This window comes from Seriola dumerili, unplaced genomic scaffold (assembly GCF_002260705.1).
Source record: "Seriola dumerili isolate Sdu_G_001 unplaced genomic scaffold, Sdu_1.0 BDQW01000216.1, whole genome shotgun sequence".
In the NCBI taxonomy this organism is placed as follows: domain Eukaryota; kingdom Metazoa; phylum Chordata; class Actinopteri; order Carangiformes; family Carangidae; genus Seriola; species Seriola dumerili.
In genome coordinates, this window is record NW_019174471.1 from 3,203,636 (window position 1) to 3,222,858 (window position 19,223).

A 19,223-nucleotide genomic window follows, 5' to 3' on the forward strand; every position below is an offset into this window, starting at 1 on the left:
TGAATGTGTGTAGCATTTTGCATTAGAATAGCACTTCAAAGGAGGGTGTTTAAAGCAGATTAAGAGTTTCTGGCGCATGAAAAAAAAAATTATAGTTCAAAAGGGATATTATGACATTCCAGACACCTGGCTTAGGTGTGGGGACGTGATTCTGAACAGATAATCCTGGGGGCTGAGTGCGCGGCCCCGCTGAGCGGACGGTCCCAGCTGAATCCCGGGTCTTTACCCGTGCATTAAAAGGAGCTCTGTGGTGCTTTTCACAGATTAATCATCATTTTGAGCTTATTAAGTGGGAGGACAGTCTGCTTTCCACTGCTCAGAACGTTTAATCCATCTTTCAAACTGTGAAGGTCAGTGAGCGAATGTTACCCCCGTTGAAATAATAGCGGCTGTTTGAATTTCAATGAGAGCACCCATGGTTCGGATCTGTATTGTAATTAAATACATTTTCTTTTCTTTTTTTTTTTTCCAGTAATTTTAGGAGGCCCCCTGCAATTAAAAGCCGGAATCAGAATCACACTGACTTATTGAGTAGCACGGCGGCTGCCAATAAACTACACTCCCTGCTCTGCCAAATTGTCATGTGAACTATTTAATACAACGTTTACTGTGATGCAAATGTATCAGCGAGTAATAACGGCAGCACCGGGAGAGAAAATGTGGAGAGCAGCTATTCACACAAGAAACTCATTCATCCTCTATAGGATGTTTTAACACACTGTGACCTTAAACCCTAGATACACTGAACATGAAGAAGGGAGAAATGATGAAAAGGGAATGAGGGTGAATGATGTTGAACTATGAATAATTTAGTGGAAAGTAAAGCTTTGGTACACACTGCATCGAGTTATTACAGGGGGGTGAGCGGTCTCTTCCACAGATCAGCGCTTGTTTGCTGCTTTGTTTGAGCAGGTGGAGGGGAGGGTGGAGTGTGGGAGGTTCGTCGGTAGCGCCGTGGGAGCAGTGCGGGGTGAGGTGTGGGGAGGGGCGGTGGGGGGGGGGGCCTTTCTATTTCGTTTTAATTGGAAGCTGAAATTCTTGGATAAGGGGGAGACAGAAAGCCATTTGGCCGAGTCCTTGTTCTCAGCCGGGGCTAAATGAAGAGGGCCGTGTGGAGATGAGGGGCCTGTGGAGGGCCGGTAATGAGGAGAGGTCCCAAAAGACTTCAGCAGAGCCACAGCAATCTAGCGGACCTAGGAAGGTGGGGCTGGGTGTGGGGGGGGTGACAGGGGTGTGTGCTTTAGTGGAGAAGAAGAGAGAAAAGAGGAGGGAGGGAGAGACTCATCACAGCCTTGTAATTTTTATATAATAAAGCCATTTTTCTTTGTACGCGTCGTTGGCTGTGAATGCAGTGAGGGATTAATCAAGATATCGATTGATCAAAGGAGTGCGCTAGTTAGAGTTGATGCTAATTTAGCAGCTACATAAATACAACAAGTGATTGCAATCACTGATGAGATAAGAGCACGGGGAAATCATCAGTGTCACAACAAACAAGACAGATCGAAGCGGAGAGTCAATTTGCGACACATAAATATTGTACATGTGCAGACACACAGAGACACACACACACACACACAGGCGTACTTACACACCAAGGTGTCTCTTCACATTTCAGCCAACCACATAACAACATCAGCTGCAGTCCACAACCACACAAGACATGCATAAAACCCCCGACATGCAAACCAACTCGTGTTTCTCTGCTCCACCATTTTCTAAAATGAAAATGCTGTCAGCGTGGTTCTGCTTGAAGTCATGAGCGCATGTGGGAATATCAGAGGATGTTGAGATGGAGCTCAGCAGGGGTGCTATTCTATGCAACAGCTCCCATGGCCTGTATACCTGCAGCATAAAGAGGAGAAGATTCCATTGGAAAACTGCTGTGCAGGGAGAGGCTCTGCCCATTACAGTGGATGCTCCTCGCTAGAATGACACCATTAACGCTATCTAGGCTGTTCCAAATTCAATGTGGGCATCCAGCCTTGAAACACCAGTTATTACCTGTTATTTTGCATATTTTATCTGTAAGAGTATACCATAGTTTTTTTTTTCAAAATTTTCATTGTTCTTATACATACACAGGTGGTGTCCATTCATTCCACTGAAATATGAGGATTAAAACTATCTGGAGATAGGTAATCTATCACTGGGAGCGTCATGTTACCTTTATGAAAGTTACTGTACATTTTCATGGCAGGCTACTGCAGTCAAGCGCGATATAATTTGTCTTCCAGGGTGGTGAATTAATGTGTTTGGTGAGAAGCTCCAACATCCAAGATTTCAGATTTAGATGACAAACAGCAGGTTCTTTAATAAGAGAAGATACAAAACTCACATTACTCTCATAGCAAGTGAGTGCAATGCTGAAATCTGTGGTGTCAGAGCTTCCTGTCAGGAGGCATTTCAAACTATTTTGTATTTTCAGCCGCCTTGCGAGACAATACCAACAGAACTTTTTGGGAAAATAAAGGTGACACTCTGTTTGACTGATTATCTGCTCTATCTGCAAATTCAAAGGCTTAGTCAGTTCATCTTCATACTGCACCGATGGCTGCCTGAACTCCCCATCATACATCAGCGCTTTACTTGGTGAAGTTTTATTCACCTTGACTTACAGGAATATCTTTTCCAAAGTACAATAAATGATGGGGCAGATAATGTTCAAGGACAATTTGCCAGAACACTTGACAGTTGACGGACACGTACCGGTGCCGCAGGGTTTGCCATGAAAGTTTTCTGTAACTTGACAACCATTATGTTGCCACATATGTCTCTTTACAAGTTCTTGTAGCCTTTACTTCATTAAATGTAGATATAAATGGTTCAGAATCAAGAGCACAGCATTACCTGAATGAATTCAAATAATACCTCTTAGCGGAGAGGCACATTGAGACTGGCTACCATGGCTACCTCTGTATGGAGGGAACAGAAATAGACTGATTGGCGCTCCACCATCTCTCTCCTCCTCTCCCTCTCTCTCTCTCTCCCTTTAGAAGCTTTCTATTCCTCCATCTCCTTGGGTGTGAAATTAAGCCACCCCATTGCTCTCCACTCGCATCCAACTGTGACCGCTTTTGTTCTCCGGCCAATGCAAATGAAACGAGTCTCCTCGGCCGAGGTGGCGAAGCAGCCCCATCTCATGTTTCTCTGTGGCCCCCGAGATGTGGATGTTTACTGTCGGTCAGGGCCTTATTACATTCCTTCAGCAACTTAAAAGCATTGGCCCCCTAATGGGACCTATAAAACAGTGAGAAAAGCCTATTGTGACAATGGAGCTCATTGTGTCAGAGTGAACTCATTTGGCACTCTGTGGAAAGTGGAACTGTGTGGCATATTAAAAAAAACAAAAAAAACAGCAGTGAGCGAAAGAGAGGGTGAGAAAGTAATAAAAATCAAATAAATAGGAGTGAATGACTTCACTGTGGGAAAATGGGCTCTGTCAATCACCAGTCTTCACTTTTTTAGCTGTAGCTGTCACAGAATATATTTTCATTAGCTCAATATCTTTGTTTCTCTCCTGTCCTTCGAGTTGAGTGTTGATCATCCTAAAGGTCCAATATTGTATAAAGGTAGACGTCAATGCGTTGTTTGATTATAAAGCAGGTCTAGGTTCTATATTAATACTGTGAAAGCATCAAAGCCTCAGTCCACAGAGAAATGAACACAGCCTCTATTCAGAAACTGAGCCTTAAACGAGCCGTCAGGACTTCTGGAACTTTGTGATGTCACAACAAAGCAGTCACAGCTTTCAACCTTGCCCCAAGCCCCGCCCACCAGGACCCACCATCCAACCTTGCAGAATTTGGTTTCTCTGAGTGTTTACCTGAAATCTGCTATGTTTTTATTCAATCACTCAGAAAACAGTCAGCCAATGAGAAGAGAGTCTCTTAGACTCTCTTAGACTCTCTTGAGAAGAGAGTCTCTTAGACTCTCTTCTCATTGGCTCACCAGCCTGTTGTTGCCAGAGCTCCAGAGAGAAGCCTGAGAGAGGAGAATGTAAAACTACACTGAGATGGATTTTGGTACTTAAAATCACAAATATATCTGCTTATGGATCAACATTTCAAATTAAACATAGGAAAAGTATGGGATAAATATGGGACCTTTAAAATGACCACTTCAGGGAGACATTTTTTTTTCAGCCCTGGCTGCAAACCAGCGTGGGCTTGGGTATAATTTACTTCACAACAGAAACACTGTGCCTGAATATTGACCATTGTTCCTCGTACACACCCCTCAGTACTTCCCTCCAAAGCCGCCTACACCCGCCCCCTCTGAGAAAAGTAAATTGATTCAACTGAAAATGCGGGAGGATAAGAACAAAATGAATTCACCTTAAGAAGCGATGTCAAGAGTGTGCGTCTTCCTATCCCTGCTTTGTTCTGTGCTGCCCAAGCTGGTTTGACTCCACGCTGACGGCTCCCGTTTTATTCCCTGAAATCATTATTGTCTTCAACTAAGGTGCCCCTGCTCCCTGTGATTTGTGGGTAATGAGCTGGCACCCCCCTGCCCGTGTTCAATTATTCTCATTGAGAAAGTGATTTCTCACTCCACGGAGCAAATCGGAGAAGGCAAATGCGTGAACTCTAATCAAGAATTAACACATTCACAACCAGCAGCGCGGAGAAGGATAGCCACCCTGATGGTGCAGAGGTGACGCACATGTGGACAAAAAAAGAAGAGGAATAGGAAAGAGGAGGATAAAGAGACGGATGAGTGACAGTCACTGAGGTGAAGAGATTTTTTTTTTTACCTGTCCCTGCAAAACCCTGTTTTAGTACATCCATTCATCTTTAAGGGTTTTGAAGCAAGAATTGTACGAAACTTGTCAAAACACAGACAGCCTTGCTGAAGGGCAGTTTGCAGCAATGGGATGAATATATGAGAGCGAACGACATCTGAGCAGTTAGTAACCATGGAGAAAAGAGAGTCTGAAGAGCAGGGAGGGAACAAGATGAGTGCAAACTTTGGAAAGAAACGTAAAGATGGGGAGAGATGCAGAGCCATAGCTTACACCAAGAGGAAGGACAATGACATACCTTCATGTTTGAGACTAGATATATCACTTTGCAAATTAAAGATCAGATTAGTATTTAATAACTCCTGAATATCTGATGTGTAAGTATTAATTGTAGTATTATATCAAAGCCAAGCTATTATTCATGAATTCCTATGCAACATTTATTGTTAAGTTTTGTTTCCCAGATGCTTTTTCAACTCTGACAACAATAAAATCTGAAAAGGAAAAAAGCCACAAGTTTTTAATTCTCAGGAGTTTTTGCATATAAATAGTCAAATTTGAAAGATGGCACAAAAGCCTCTTGGGAATTTCAAAAACAGTGCTATCAGCCTTCTAAAGCCTGAATCAGCCAAACTCTAATCTGAACAATCTAGTCTCACACACACACACACACACACACACACACGCAGCCTGCAGAGCACGACAGGTTAAACATTTTCAGGCTATAGTACAGCTGATAGAGAGGAGTGTTGGCAACTTCCAAAAATGTCTTCCGCCTCCTCTGCTGTTCAAACAAGATAAGAGGACAGACGTGATTTGCACAATTTTAAATAAAGCGAGAAAGGAGAGAAAATAAAGGAGAGCAAGAACAAACAAGACAGATCTCGTTTTGAGAGGAAAGAAACGGCCAACATGGCATGAGACTGAGTCGCCGAACAACAGAAAATGGTTTTTCTTCTTCTTCTCTTTCCAAAGAGGCTGATTCCCTTTTCTGAGTAGAGCAACATTTTCAGCTTTGCCTCTCTTCCAGTCCCTGCTGGAGGCCTTTTCACATGCTGTCCTTGGGAACTACATTTGTCTGCTGTGTTATGCGCTTGGGATTAAGTTGTGAAAGTTGTCCTGAATTGTTAAGCACTTATTTCTATCATTCACTGTGTCTGTCTCTCCCTGCGCGCACGTGTGTGTATGTGTGTGTGCGTGTGTGTGTGTGTGTGTGTGTGTGTGAGAAGGTGAGAGGGGAGCCACCTTGAATGCTAATAGACACAGAGAGCCAAGTGAGAAAAGCTTCTGGACAGAAAAGGTGGTGGATGGTTAACTATTGTGGTCTCAATATAAATAGTGGCACATATGCATACTTACACTCAAACATGCTCTCACACACACACACACACACACACACATAAAACATCATGGCTCAGAGTGATTATCACTGCCGTTTATTTCTAACAAAGATGTTAAGTTAATAATGAGATGTTAAATTGCCTTATTTTCATAATTGCTCATTTACAATCTATTTCCCTGCTGTGGAATGAATCAACTAAATGATGCTACCAACTGTGTGTATGTTACCTGCTAAAACCCGCACACACAAACACGCACACACACACACACACACACACACACACACACACAGTTACTTAATGACAGAACAACACTAAATCCACATTGCATTTTGTCGCTGCAGGCTGTGTGCAGAGTTCTACACACAGCTTGTGGCTGAATCACATTAGGTGAAACTTTTTAAGCAAAGTTATCCAATTTACACTTTGCTGTGAATCAGAATCGGTGCTCGATCGCAAAATTCTTTTGCATCCTCAATGAGAATAATGATAATATTGACACTTTGTGACGTTACTGTGGGACAGTTGTCTTTTCACTTGCTCCCCATTGTGAGGAGTTTAAATGACATAGTCCTATGTAAACCAACAATAAATAGGTGGATGCTACATGACACTTCTGCATGTGCACGGTTTGCTTTTAACGGGTTGTACAAGGAAACAATGTAAAAAGCATCAAAATCTTCAAAACAGAGGTCACAAGTGGTCAGCTCTAAGTTCAGGTGTGAACGCACCCAAGACGCATTGAGGACGCATACGTGTTTATTTGCATATAAGGCGGCGAGGTGAGATCAGATCACAAGCGGTCAATCGAGACTCTTTTTAAAGCCAGGTGTGAACTGACGAACTTACAGGGCCACAGAGACATACAGTACCTTTAGAGATCTAAAAAGATTTTAGAAATGTTCTACCTAATAAGAAACCTCATAATAAACATCATTAGTATAAATAAGAATGTAATAAAGGTTGGGCTTTCTTACTTTCAGCTCACTAGCCAACAATAAAGTTGGGTCAACAAGCACTACAAGTCAGTCCAAAGCTCACGCTCAATGCCCAAGCCCACTTAGAGGTGAACAGAGGAGGTGAGCGGTACTAAATGAGGCTTATAAAGCAGTGCAGGTCTTGTGTGAAATGGTAGAAAACAAACCTGGTCCGTCAGGGGTCGTGACGTCCTGGCAGCAGTTCAATGGTGATGGTTAATTAAGTGAGAGGCCGCTGAGAGGCTCGGGGCTACATTGTTCTCACTCAGATCCTCAGCTGGAGCGGAGCATCTCTGGTGAGCTGCCATTTCCACGGCATTCACAGAAGCAAAAAAAGGGCTTCACTGTGTAATAAAAATTTGTATCTTTATAGTTAGTTTTTCTCAAACGGTTGACTGTAAAATGATGGACACTTCTCACCCTAAACGGTCGCCATCTTGGCTACACAGCAGAAGGGGACAGACCTCAGATGTAGTTTAGAACTCGTGAAAACGGTGACCATGTTGACTTGACTTGCTGTTGAGGAAAGCGGGGGGCAAAGCGGGCGATAATAGCGGTTACATGTTGCAATCGCCGTTTCTGGGGACCGCACAGCATCGCACACTGAGCCAGTGAGTGTAATGTGCACACAGTGTATTACATGTGAGTGTACTGACTGAAGTATCCACTATGAGACACAGAAAGAAAGTCACAACATGTCCTACTAGAAATCTCAAAAGCTGGGATGACAAAAGTGACGCTTGAATTTGATTTGCATTAGAAAGTAATTCAACCGACAGATGTTTTACTCCTTTTTGAGAAAAAGAAAAATACCAAGTGGTAGATGAATGAATTCATTAATGAAATGAGTCCAGATCTTGCAGGACAGAGAAACAGAAATGAGGGGAGGCATACAAATAGACATGATGCTTAGTAGGAAAAAAAAAAAGAATAAGAGAGAAAATGTGTTTTTTTTGTTGGTACTGAGCTTGTTTGTTGATCACACAGCAGCTCCTTCTGGTCAGGCCCACAGGGTCACAATTAGAAAAGACATGCTGAGTACATCATGAATGTATGCATACAACTCGAGTGTTTTTCTCTGGACTACAGCAGAACACAAGCCCTCTCATCTACCTCTGTGACTGCTTTGGAGCTGGCTGACCTTCCTGTGTGTGTTTCAGGGAGAATTAAGAGGGTCTGGATAAGTGCAGAGTCCTCTCTGCAGACACAGGACACCACAGCGAGCCTGACTGCACTGCTCTGGAATGCGGTTTGCTCTTTTTCTGTGCATTCTCCTGCATGCAGCAAACCCCCCCCGACCTGTTCTGCATCAAACATCCACCAAGGGTTTATGCAAACATAGTCCATGGACATGTATGCATCCACCACATAGAGGGACAAATGCGGAGGATGGGTGAGGCTGGAGAGCAGAGCTCACCTGTTTCTAAGTCATTCAGAGAGACAGGTAAAGACAGAAAGAGAGACAGGAAGACAGACTGTTAGGCAGGCAGGGTTTGGGGGTTATTGCTGTGTTTGCTCTCCATGCTCAACTGCTCTAACATTGCCTGCAGCTCGCCTGAGGGTCTGCACACTGTGTGGGCTTTACCACAACAGGCTAGTCAGGAGAGTATACTAACTCAGTAAGTTCACTCACCAACAACGGCACAGAGAATTAAATGCTAACTTTTGTGCAGAATTGACTTGCCCAAGGGTTTTCCAAAGCGTCCTTCCTTCCTATTGTTTTTTTTTTTTTGTGAGCTCCTCCACTTCACGAGTTATCTGATTCTGAGACACTTGCCATCCTATTTCTTCTATTTTTAAGCAAAAAAAGTGAAAGTAAAGCTATAGTTTGGCTTGCTTTCAAAAATTTGAACCTTATATGTACTTTCATATAAGTTAGTATTGTTATAATGAAAGAAACAAGCAAAGAAACTGGTTGGTATTTAACAGGGAAATTCCTGTATTTGTCAACCATCTTTGATTGCTATGCCTCTTACAGTTTATCATCAAGTTAAACCAAAAGTCTATACAGACAGTAGTCCCCTGGAAATACAGAGGGGACTTTTGGACTGCACTGTTGTAGCCAACGTAGCACAGAGGATCCACTTCAGAGAGCAACTGACTTCTACACTACACTACACTTCACTACACTACACTACACTACACTACACTACACAAACAAACAAACAAACAAACAAACAAACAAATGTGGGTAACTTTGAGGATTATATTTAAAAGCTGGTCACATATCTCTCAAAGTGTTTCAAATTTTACATTCTGATAAAAAACATACATTTAATTAATATTCATAATTAATATTGTGTAAAAGTAATGCTGCACTGTGTGAAGACCAGTAATGTCATTAGAAAAAACTGCTGCCTTCTGACTGAAGTGAGAGGTGCCAAAAAGAATGTGAGAAAACGAACATTTTATTGACAAATCAGTTTACGACTGGTAATGTGTGTTTGTTTGGTGAGAAATCTTTGATGTGAAGATATAAAAGTGAAGCCGTGTGTTCAGACGGCTCCTCGCTTCTCTTCTTCCGGCTTGAAGCTGAACAGACTCGTCTTCTTTTCAACACGCTGGCTCGATGATTTCACCGGGCACCTCGCCACTTTGGGTTTCCTTTAAAACTCGCCAGACAAGGTGTCTCATTTAGACAACAAAGTGGGAGGGAGGCACTCTGGAAGCTTGATCAAAGATGTCTGATCAGAGATGTTTCTACTCAAACATGCTTTGGACTCCGTTATGTAACAGTTTAGTTTAGTTTTTTTTCTAAATCTCTCTTTCAGTCTGTTATGGGTCTGACTGTTTGAAACAGCATTTTCAAAGTGCTATACTAGATGCCAGGAAATAATAAATCACTAAATGAATTCAGATCATATTAGGATAACTATTTGATTAAAAAAATATTCTATAAATAAAACATGATGATGAGTATCTATAATAAAGTACCTGCCTTCCACTACCTCTGAAACCCTCAATCTCTGAGCTTTCTGGACACACTTCAACCGTCTCAGTCTCCCTCCAAGCGAGCCGCTCTGACTGGGTTAAATCCCTCTATGACTGACAGCTGGTGTCAGTCCCGCCTCTGGTACAGCTCAGGATAATGGCCTCCGGTCCCCTCATCAAGGCCGCACAATAATACTGTGGGGAAGCACTCAGCCAGATCCAAATGCGTGTAAGCGTGTGTGTTTGTGTGTGTGATGCTGAGCGGGAAGGCCCATTAGCATTCATCAGCAGAATAACAGGCCGGTTAATGTCAGCTGTTTATATAAAGAATAACTCATAAGGCCTTGGTGTTTATGGGCTGATAGAGCACACTTTCCTCCATGCCACAGTTGGCAGGGTGTGTGTGTGTGTGTGTGTGTGTGTGTGTGTGTGTGTGTGTGTGTGTGTGTGCATGTGTGGAGAAGTGAAAAGGGATTTAGGGGGACCCATTTGACACTGAAGTGAATTTATTGACTGGTTTGCTAAATATAAGACACTTCCAGTACCTGACTGAACTAGGGGAGAGATGGCTTTGTGATCAGTGTGTATGCTGAACATGTATGTATACGTGTATGCGGCATTCTAGAAAGAAACTAGACCATGCAATCTGAAATAACATCCTGAGAGAACCTCTCCTGGATTCATCCGGCTTCAGATCCCTCTCTGAGTTTATCACCTCTGGGTTCTTGCGCTGACGACAGAATCACAGATTGTACGGTCGCTGGTGTCGTGCATCCGACTTCCCCAGAAACTCTTTGAAGCGTAGAAGTCAATGTTCCTGACTTCACATTCCTAATTCATAGCAGGGGGTGGGAAGGCCTGCTTAAATATAAATGCTGAAGTAAAGCACTTTAAGAGTGCACCGGGCAGAACAGAGCTGCACCGCACATATCAGCCGTTAAAGGAAAAAAGATTTGATGAGGGAGTGCTTCAGAACTTAAGAAGTATGTATAAAGTTAAGAAATGATGCTGCTGCAGCATGGCACACACCCACACACGTATATATATATATATACACAAAGTAACGAGTGCGTCATTTGTTCTAGAGAGAAATGAGTGTGGTGCCCTTTTGTAGTTTTCATCATCTTTTGCTTTTATCTTTACTCATAAAGCAGAACAATGAAGTACAGCAGATAACTAATCCATGATAAACAAACAAGTTCTAATTGGTGTGATTTTCCCCAAAACCTTGGCATATATGTGTGTGTGCGTGTGTGTCAACTCATTATCTCCACCAGCGCTTTAGCACTGATCACAATTTGTTTTAATTAACCCACTCGATGCTGCTGTACTGCCTGTCCGTCAAATACACAAAGAAAACAAAATATCAAACCGTCGTGTGTGGGAGGGAACGGCAGCGATCAAGGCTGAGATACAGTGAGTGAAGGAGAGAGAAACAACTGGCTAATTAAGTGCCTATTTGAAACCAACACTGTGTCACCTCTAATGAGCAGATTTGTGGTTTGTGAATCATCTTAGTCATATAACTATCAGATTACAAAAACTCCGGCTCTACAGGCACCTGTGAATTCTTACACCGTGGAGTCCCTGCTGTTATTCATGAACACATCTACCTTTAATTGTATAAAGATAGATGCCCATGTGTAGTTTGATCATAAAGCAGGTCTAGGTTCTATATTAATACTGTGAAAGTATCAAAGCTCTCAGTCCACAGAGAAATGCACACAGCCTGTATTCAGAAACTGAGCCTTAAAACCAGCCGTCAGGACTTCTGGAACTTTGTGATGTCACAACAAAGCAGTCGCTGCTGTCAGCCATGCTCCAAGCCCCGCCCACCTGGACCCACCATCCAACCTTGCAGAATTTGATTTCTCTTGGGTGTTTACCTGAAATCTGCTTTATTTTTATTCGATCACACAGAAAACAGCCCATCAGAAGAGAGGCCCAGAGCCTCTCTTTGACCTTTGAACTTGACCAGATGTAGTTAAATTGACTCAAAGCAGTCTTGAGATGTCACATTCAAGAGACCAAAACCGTGTTTTGTGAGGTCACAGTAACCTTGACTTTTAACCTTTGACCACCAAAATCTAATCAGTTCATTCTTCAGTCCAATTGGACATTTGTGCTAAATTTGAAGAGATTCCCCTGAGGAGTTCCAAAAATATTGCGTTCACAAGGCCAAAACCATGTTTTATGAGGTCCCTGTGACCTTGACCTATGACCTTTGAAAACCGAATTCCTCATCATTGAGTCCAAGTCAATGTTTATGCTAAATTTGAAGAATTACCTCCAGGCACTACTGAGATATCACATTCAGGAGAACGGGACGGACACAGAATGCCTGCAGTTCTGGCTGACGCCGGCGTGGAGAAATGAAAATATTCACACAAGGAGAAAGAGGATTTTTCATACAATACCAATATAACAACTCTCAGTACTGCAGGATATTATCTTCAATGTTTAAGGAACAGTTTGACATTTTAGGAAAGCTACTGCTAAGAGCTGTTTAGCTTAGTACAAAGACTGGAAACAGTTGTCTGTTCAAAGGTAACAAAATCCACTTACCAGAACCTCTAAAGCTCATTGGTTAACACATTATATCGTAACCTGAAGTTTTCACATTCTTTTGGATATTTTCAAGTATGATTTTATATATCATCATATAAATAAAATATTTTCAAAACCCCCACAAGCTTAACTAAAATGTACATAATGATCAGTTTGAAAATAAATAAAAAGTTTTACAAACCTACTAGAGCGCATTTTCATGTTCTTGCATGACTTCAGTCAAGACATGCTCTAAATGAGTGAGGAAGGTGAGTAATAACAAGATGAATTTAAATAAGAGTCACAGTAACGAAGCAACACTATAATAGCCGCCCGAATGCAAAATACACACTGATTCATACAGCACTAAAATAACTTCTTTTGTCCTGACTGACTGTCTAGCCAGAGACAAAAAACTGCAAAACAAGACTTAAGAACTAAAATATTTCCTCAATATTTCCTGCACCAATGGTAACAATGAACCTTGGCCAGGTGGATTTTCAATGAGACTAGAAAGAGAGAGGCAGACAGAACTACTAGAAACCCACATCACTGTAGCCTAGACATGTGTAATCCTGGCAAGACAAATGGAACACAATGCAGGAAAGGTGTCTGTGAAATAAATAATAACAGCCACAGGTTTGGTAGCTTTGACTCTCAGTCGGCTCTTTCATATTCTAATGGTTTTACTACTTCCACATTTACTCTTGCATCACCTCTACACATTTCATGCCCTCTGGTTGCTCTTCTCTTACTCAAACATAAAGGAGAGATCGATTAAACACCTCCTACACGGGTCAGGGCGAGTAGCTGAGGCGGTGATGGGCAAAGACGGAGAGGCAAACTGAGAGAAATCCTCTTCACGTGGAGCTCAGCGTGTCTGACACCCCCCTCAAGGTCATTTCTGTTCTGTTCTCCCAGCAGAGAGCCTCTGTCACTTTTAATAACTTTTAAAGGGAATTTTTTTTCCTCCTCTCCTCTGACAGGCTGAGGAGTAGAGGGACCAGTCACAGAGTGAGACAATCACAAAGTGCCGACAGAGTGAGGAGGTGTGAAGTGAGGAGACAAGCCTGCGATGACTAAGAGTGTACACTGTTACTTTATAAAAAGCAGAACAGAAGTATGAAGTCTGATGTCAGCCGCCGTTTCGGTTTCACGTCGGCCCGGGCAGTGAGCAGTCAGCGTCGCTGTACTTCACCACCCTGTTGTCTGTCACTACTGTGCTTACCAGTGTTATTACATTATGGTAACATATGATACATTATGACACGAAGCAGCACAGTGTGAAGTGTAGACGTGGATAATCTGCAGAGTAAAAATACACGTCAGCCATGCTGCTACTCATGCTACCTTATGTTATATGTTGCTGTCAATCAGTGGGACGTATTATTATGGAAACATGGCTGCCAAGTGGAAATGAAAATTATTCCTATATCCATACAATAATAACTGCCTGAAAGAGTGCAGCATAGTTTGGTTACAGTTATTATACCTTTCAACATGGATGCATAGATCCAAATTTTTGTCTCCCAAGACCAAATGTAAACCCCCAATTTATGGTATCTTCCAAGACTGAGTACCGATCCAGTAGCTGCGCTCTCTAAAACTTCAATTCTCTATACATCCCCGTGTGAAACTCACTCTAATCGCTTTTATGTAAGGTAGCATGAGGCGTGGGCCCACTGCGGCAGAGTGGGTGGCCCACCATGACTGAACTAATCTAACTGAAAGACATGGACATTAACGCTGTATTTAATGTGGATTCGACTCGTCACGGCTGACACCTTGTCCACTTAATAAGGTCAGTGTAGGGGTGGATGCCAATCTGGCTTATTGGAGCGGAGCATCACTACCTTTCCAGTTTAACTTACTGCTTGGGTTTATTTGCAATGGTTGAAATAGTAGGCTAAAATTCATTCTTTAAACCACAAATATTAGCCGTATTATTCCACAACTATACCTGCTCCTGTCTGTCGAGCCACTGGTCCACCATTGGATGGTTGGCGCTGAGGGAGGAGCGAGTCATCTCTCTCTGGAACTGAGTGGTCCAGCCACTCGCATCTCGTGGAAGACTCCTGTAGGCGTGGGCTCCTCTGCCCTGCAGAGTAACAGGAGGAGGTGGAGAGATTAACATCACCGCATGACTATGACACCAAAGCTACTGTCAGTAGAAGATTTACTTACATTGATCATACCACTGCTGCCACAAAGACACGACTAGGCACATAATCAGCCATCTGAAATCCTTTATCAACAAAGAGTTGATAGATAGATCCATCCTCCATATTTTTTGGCCTTTAAACAGGCAGTTTTGCAGATTAGTGCTATCTATAGCAGCTGGATGACAGACGTTTTGCGGTGGAAAGTGGTTAGTTTGTCTTGGAGCAGTGCCACACACCAACACTGAGTTGTTCATTCAAGTCTCACTCCATTTCACCCTCGCCCCTAACCCCTCCCCACATCTAAACCTGAGCTGCTAATAAGAGGCCTCTCATAATAAGACAGCCACAGCTGAGCTCTTCCATTACACAAAAATCACCTTCCAAAATGCTCCTGCCAAGGTAATGTCAGACACCAGCAGACTTCAGCAGACTTATTACAATGGCCACAAGCACAAAAACATACACAAGAGCACCAGATTACATTCCAGACATGCTAGCCTCGGCTTTGAAATCTCAGTGATTGAAAGACACGCTGGCTGAGGCTCGCTGAATAAAAATGAAAGCAAATTAATATTAAAAAAAAATCAAAAAATCACAGTGGAGACAATGATTCACCAAGACAGACAAACAGAGTGAGAATTATTTAAGGTCTGATGAGTAACGAAATGGCAGCTGAAGAGCGAGAGAGACAGAGCAGAAGTTTGGATTTCTTTAATGAGGCATCACACAACAAAAGACCAGAGACACAAAACTTGAGGGAAAAAAAAAAAAAACTCCTGAGTGGCTCGGTGCAGCATGAGAGACAAGATGAGAGGCTGCCGGAAACACGAACAAAGGCGAATCAAAACAAGTTGCTCAGCAAGTTACAAAATAAAAACTACGAACAATGCCAAAAAGAGAGAGAGAGAGACAGAGAGAGAGAGAGAGAGAGAGAGAGAGAGAGAGTGTGCCTTATCCATAATGTAATAAGCCATGTGTGTTTTAGTGCAGCTGAATGTAGCATGACGGGGCCCGAGGAAGCACGGCAGACAGGACTGTAAAACTCAGCCGGACACACGGGCTCTGCAGAGACGGCCCCTGATAGCCATCACGGCCTCGGCCCCCACTAATGCAGTGCGCCGCGACAAAGGACCTCTCTCCACAAACTTTTTACGACACATCAGATCGTAAAACGTGGAGGGACCCAGATACCAGAGAGGTAACAGTAAATCAACAGCCTCATATCCACTGCCTAATTCATTTATTTGACTGTGCTAAGCGTGGAGAACCCAGGGTTGGAGGTATTGTAAAGTCATTGGGAGACGTGATGAGTTTACAGTGCTGGCCGATGACTGAGGAGTCCCATTGGCTTATAATGCGGAGATTTAGCAGAACCGAGCTGGAGTCAGCCCCAACTGGACTCATGGGGAATTGAACAGATCGTGGCAGCCTTTAGTGTGAAATGATCCCAGACAGTGGAGAGAGTCTATGTGTATGCTGTGTGTATGGCTTGCATCCATACACTCTTTTGGCAGTGTTCATCATTGATGTATGGTCCCTCTAAGAACAATGTTAGCGCCAGGACATAAATATATCAAAGTCAATGTCGACTAATACACTCAACATCTGGTGCTGATTGAATAAAAATAGACTTCATCTTGGACTGCTGGTGAGTATATGACAGTTGGATGTATGAAAAAGAGATACTGAGGATTATGTGGACTAAGACTCCCCTTTTATTGAAAAAAAAAAAAATCTAATAGCCTTGCCAGAAACTGGACAATAAAGATGACAGCCTCCCGGTGTTAGCTCGTTATTTTTCATACCGGTCAGCAGTGACAGGAAAATGACAAAATTGATTTCATTCAGATAACTGATCACCTGCTGCAGATGAAAGTCAAGAACTAAATGAGATACTATAGAAAAAAATGTACTTTGGCCATAATTTGAAATGAACCTCTGATGTCCTTGTCAATCATATGTCCACCAAACATTTAAAGTTTAACTTTTTTTGCGTATTCCAGTCTAAAAAAAAAGATATCCATTTTTACATGTAATCTGCAGTGTAATGTCACAGTTAGAGTTTTTAATCACTGAGCGCAATTATTTGTTAAATCCTGTTATGTAAAGTCTGCAACCCAAACCCTGCTTATTTCACAGTGCAAAGCGACAACATATTAATATCCTGCAGAGTGTACACAAAGTGGAAGCCACGGGGCAGAGCAGAGGGGCCAAACTGCAGGAAAAAGTCTGAATGAGAATCCCTCGACACTTCTGGTCCTCTGCTTTTACACGTTTTATTCTCTTTGAGCTCACAAACATTCTTACATATTTGCTCAGTTTCGCTCGGGCCAAAAAGGAAGCTTCTCTGACAAAATGAAAGGTCTAAAAACCACGTCACCCCAAAACTTTCTTCTCCACCCCCCACTGCAGAGTGATGCTGCTACACCGTTGGGGCTCTGTAAACTAAAGGATCTTAAAATCAGGTTATCAGACAACGCTTCTAGACAAAATAATTATGTGCAGGGTTGCCGTGTCACGTTCCAAGCACTCAATCATCTCTCTTTTTCTAACCTCCCTGTTTCATTGGGAGCATATCTCTTTCTCTGCAAGATGTAGGAGGTTTATAAGCACCATGTGGGGGCAGCCATTTTGAGAAATTAATTGGCTTTGCTTCTCTTTTGGAAGCTGCAGGGGAGGGTGTACCTGAGCTACGCTTTTTCTTTTTTTTTTTAGGATTTATAATCAGAGGCTTAGAAAGCCTCAGAAAAAAGGTGAATTTCGAACAAAGGGGAAGGGTTTAACAATCTGTGCTCGTCTTTTTAGAAGACAAGAAAGGGTGTTATCAGAAGGAACTAGTTTCAGATAAAGAGTATCTATGGCACTGCTGGATATCTGCAAGCAGGGCAACGCAGGTTTCATATCTAATGGTTATTTCTTTGATTTGGGGTGCAGAGGAGAGTAGGAATGAGAATGAGGGAAGAAAGCTCGGTAAGGAAGTTGAAAACAGAGACTGCTGGAGGTTAGCAGATTTCAGAGCACATATCTCTGACATTATAATTGATGCAGCTCAAGTTCATCTGCAGCACTGTGGAAAATAACTTCTGGGCCCGATGCAAGAGAATCAGTATATACTACTTGACAGCGGTGTTATAAAGAATGAATGCTACGTCGATCTGTTTTTATGCTCTGCACAGTTTTAACACCTTATTAGGTCGACATAAACCTTTACGACATAAATGGTGCATCGCAGTACACAGTAGTTTATAAGTATTACTCTTAATAGCAGTCAAAAGTCAAGGTAAACACATTGACCAGATTTATATGTTACCTTTCGTTCCAGACTGCCAGTACCAGTGCTTGTGTTTGGCTTGTGGTTGTACTTTTGGAAGCCAGCAGTTGTGGACCAGCGAGTTGGGTTCTTTCTGGACGGTTCCTCTGGAGCAACTGAGACTTCACCCGCAGGAAGGTCGACCAGGGAGGGATCACTGCTGGGACGGACGTGGAGAGGCATGTCTGTGGAGGGGAGAGTGGAGAAGAAAGAGGGTGGAAAAAAAAAAAAAGGAGAGCAATGGAATGAGAGAAAATAGGGAACACAGGGAGTAAAAAAGAGTTAGAGCAACAACAAACCACTTGCTGCTTTATCCACTTACTGAGCAGATCACTTTCCAACTCAGTGTTCCAACACATTTCTGGGGCCCTTGCTCTGTGTGGTAGCCACAAGACCCCTACAGCCCAGCTGAGACATGGGAAGTGGTTATTATAAGTACTTTTTGTTTTTATAAAAGGTCTACTGAGCCCACAAGGAAACACTGTACAACTCAACTATGGAAGGTTAGGCTTGGCCTGAGTCCTGCTATAGTGAAAGAAATACCCTGTCGATTCGCTTTTAGCTGGAAAATTACCCAGACAGCTATAATTGTGTAAATATGAGAAAAAAGCATGCATGTGAATGATCATCTAAGCCGTTGCTCAGCCTATAGCCGCTCTAAAAATAACAGTCGTAACTGCAGCAAATTGCGCATATATCATGACTGACTCTCAAGATAAGGGGGATTTTTACATACCGCACTAAACAACTGAGGCTGATTCTGGAAAGTCTCCAGAGAATGAAACCAGGTCTCAGAACCAAAATTACCCCAGCCATCAGACATCTACGAGAAAACTGCCCAGGAAAGACTGGCCCATGTTACAGCTGCCACACTAACCGATCTGCAACTGAAACTAAAGTTCCCACATTCGATCAAAGCTGCCAAAACAAGTAGAGGGAGCGAAGTTGCTCCTCACTTCACACTCAGTTAAAACATTCAGCGAGAAATCCTGCCGATGCCTGTTACACAGCGAAAGGCGTCGAGTATATCCATGAGCTGTGGTGTGAATCATCTGGATTTTCCCAGAAGGCCATATGGATTTGTTTATGACATTCTAGCAGTCTGCGCGTTACACCCATAATTATGCAAATAGTTGGATAACCACCTGTCATCCATCGGCGGATCATTGCAGCGAGCATATGCCAGTGCTAAGCTTCCATCTGATACACCAG

General features: G+C 42.7%; 1 protein-coding gene across 1 annotated transcript in view; it reads right to left on the reverse strand.

The window, feature by feature from the left end:
* The window catches only part of LOC111228205 (partitioning defective 3 homolog), a 368,887-nt gene that overhangs the window by 184,228 nt on the left and 165,436 nt on the right, over positions 1-19,223 (reverse strand). The window contains exons 4-5 of the mRNA XM_022754021.1: positions 18,064-18,196; positions 8,538-8,578 (exon numbers count right to left, since the gene is read on the reverse strand). Coding sequence (XP_022609742.1) covers positions 8,538-8,578; positions 18,064-18,196 — 174 coding nt within the window. The remainder of the gene's footprint in view (positions 1-8,537; positions 8,579-18,063; positions 18,197-19,223) is intronic.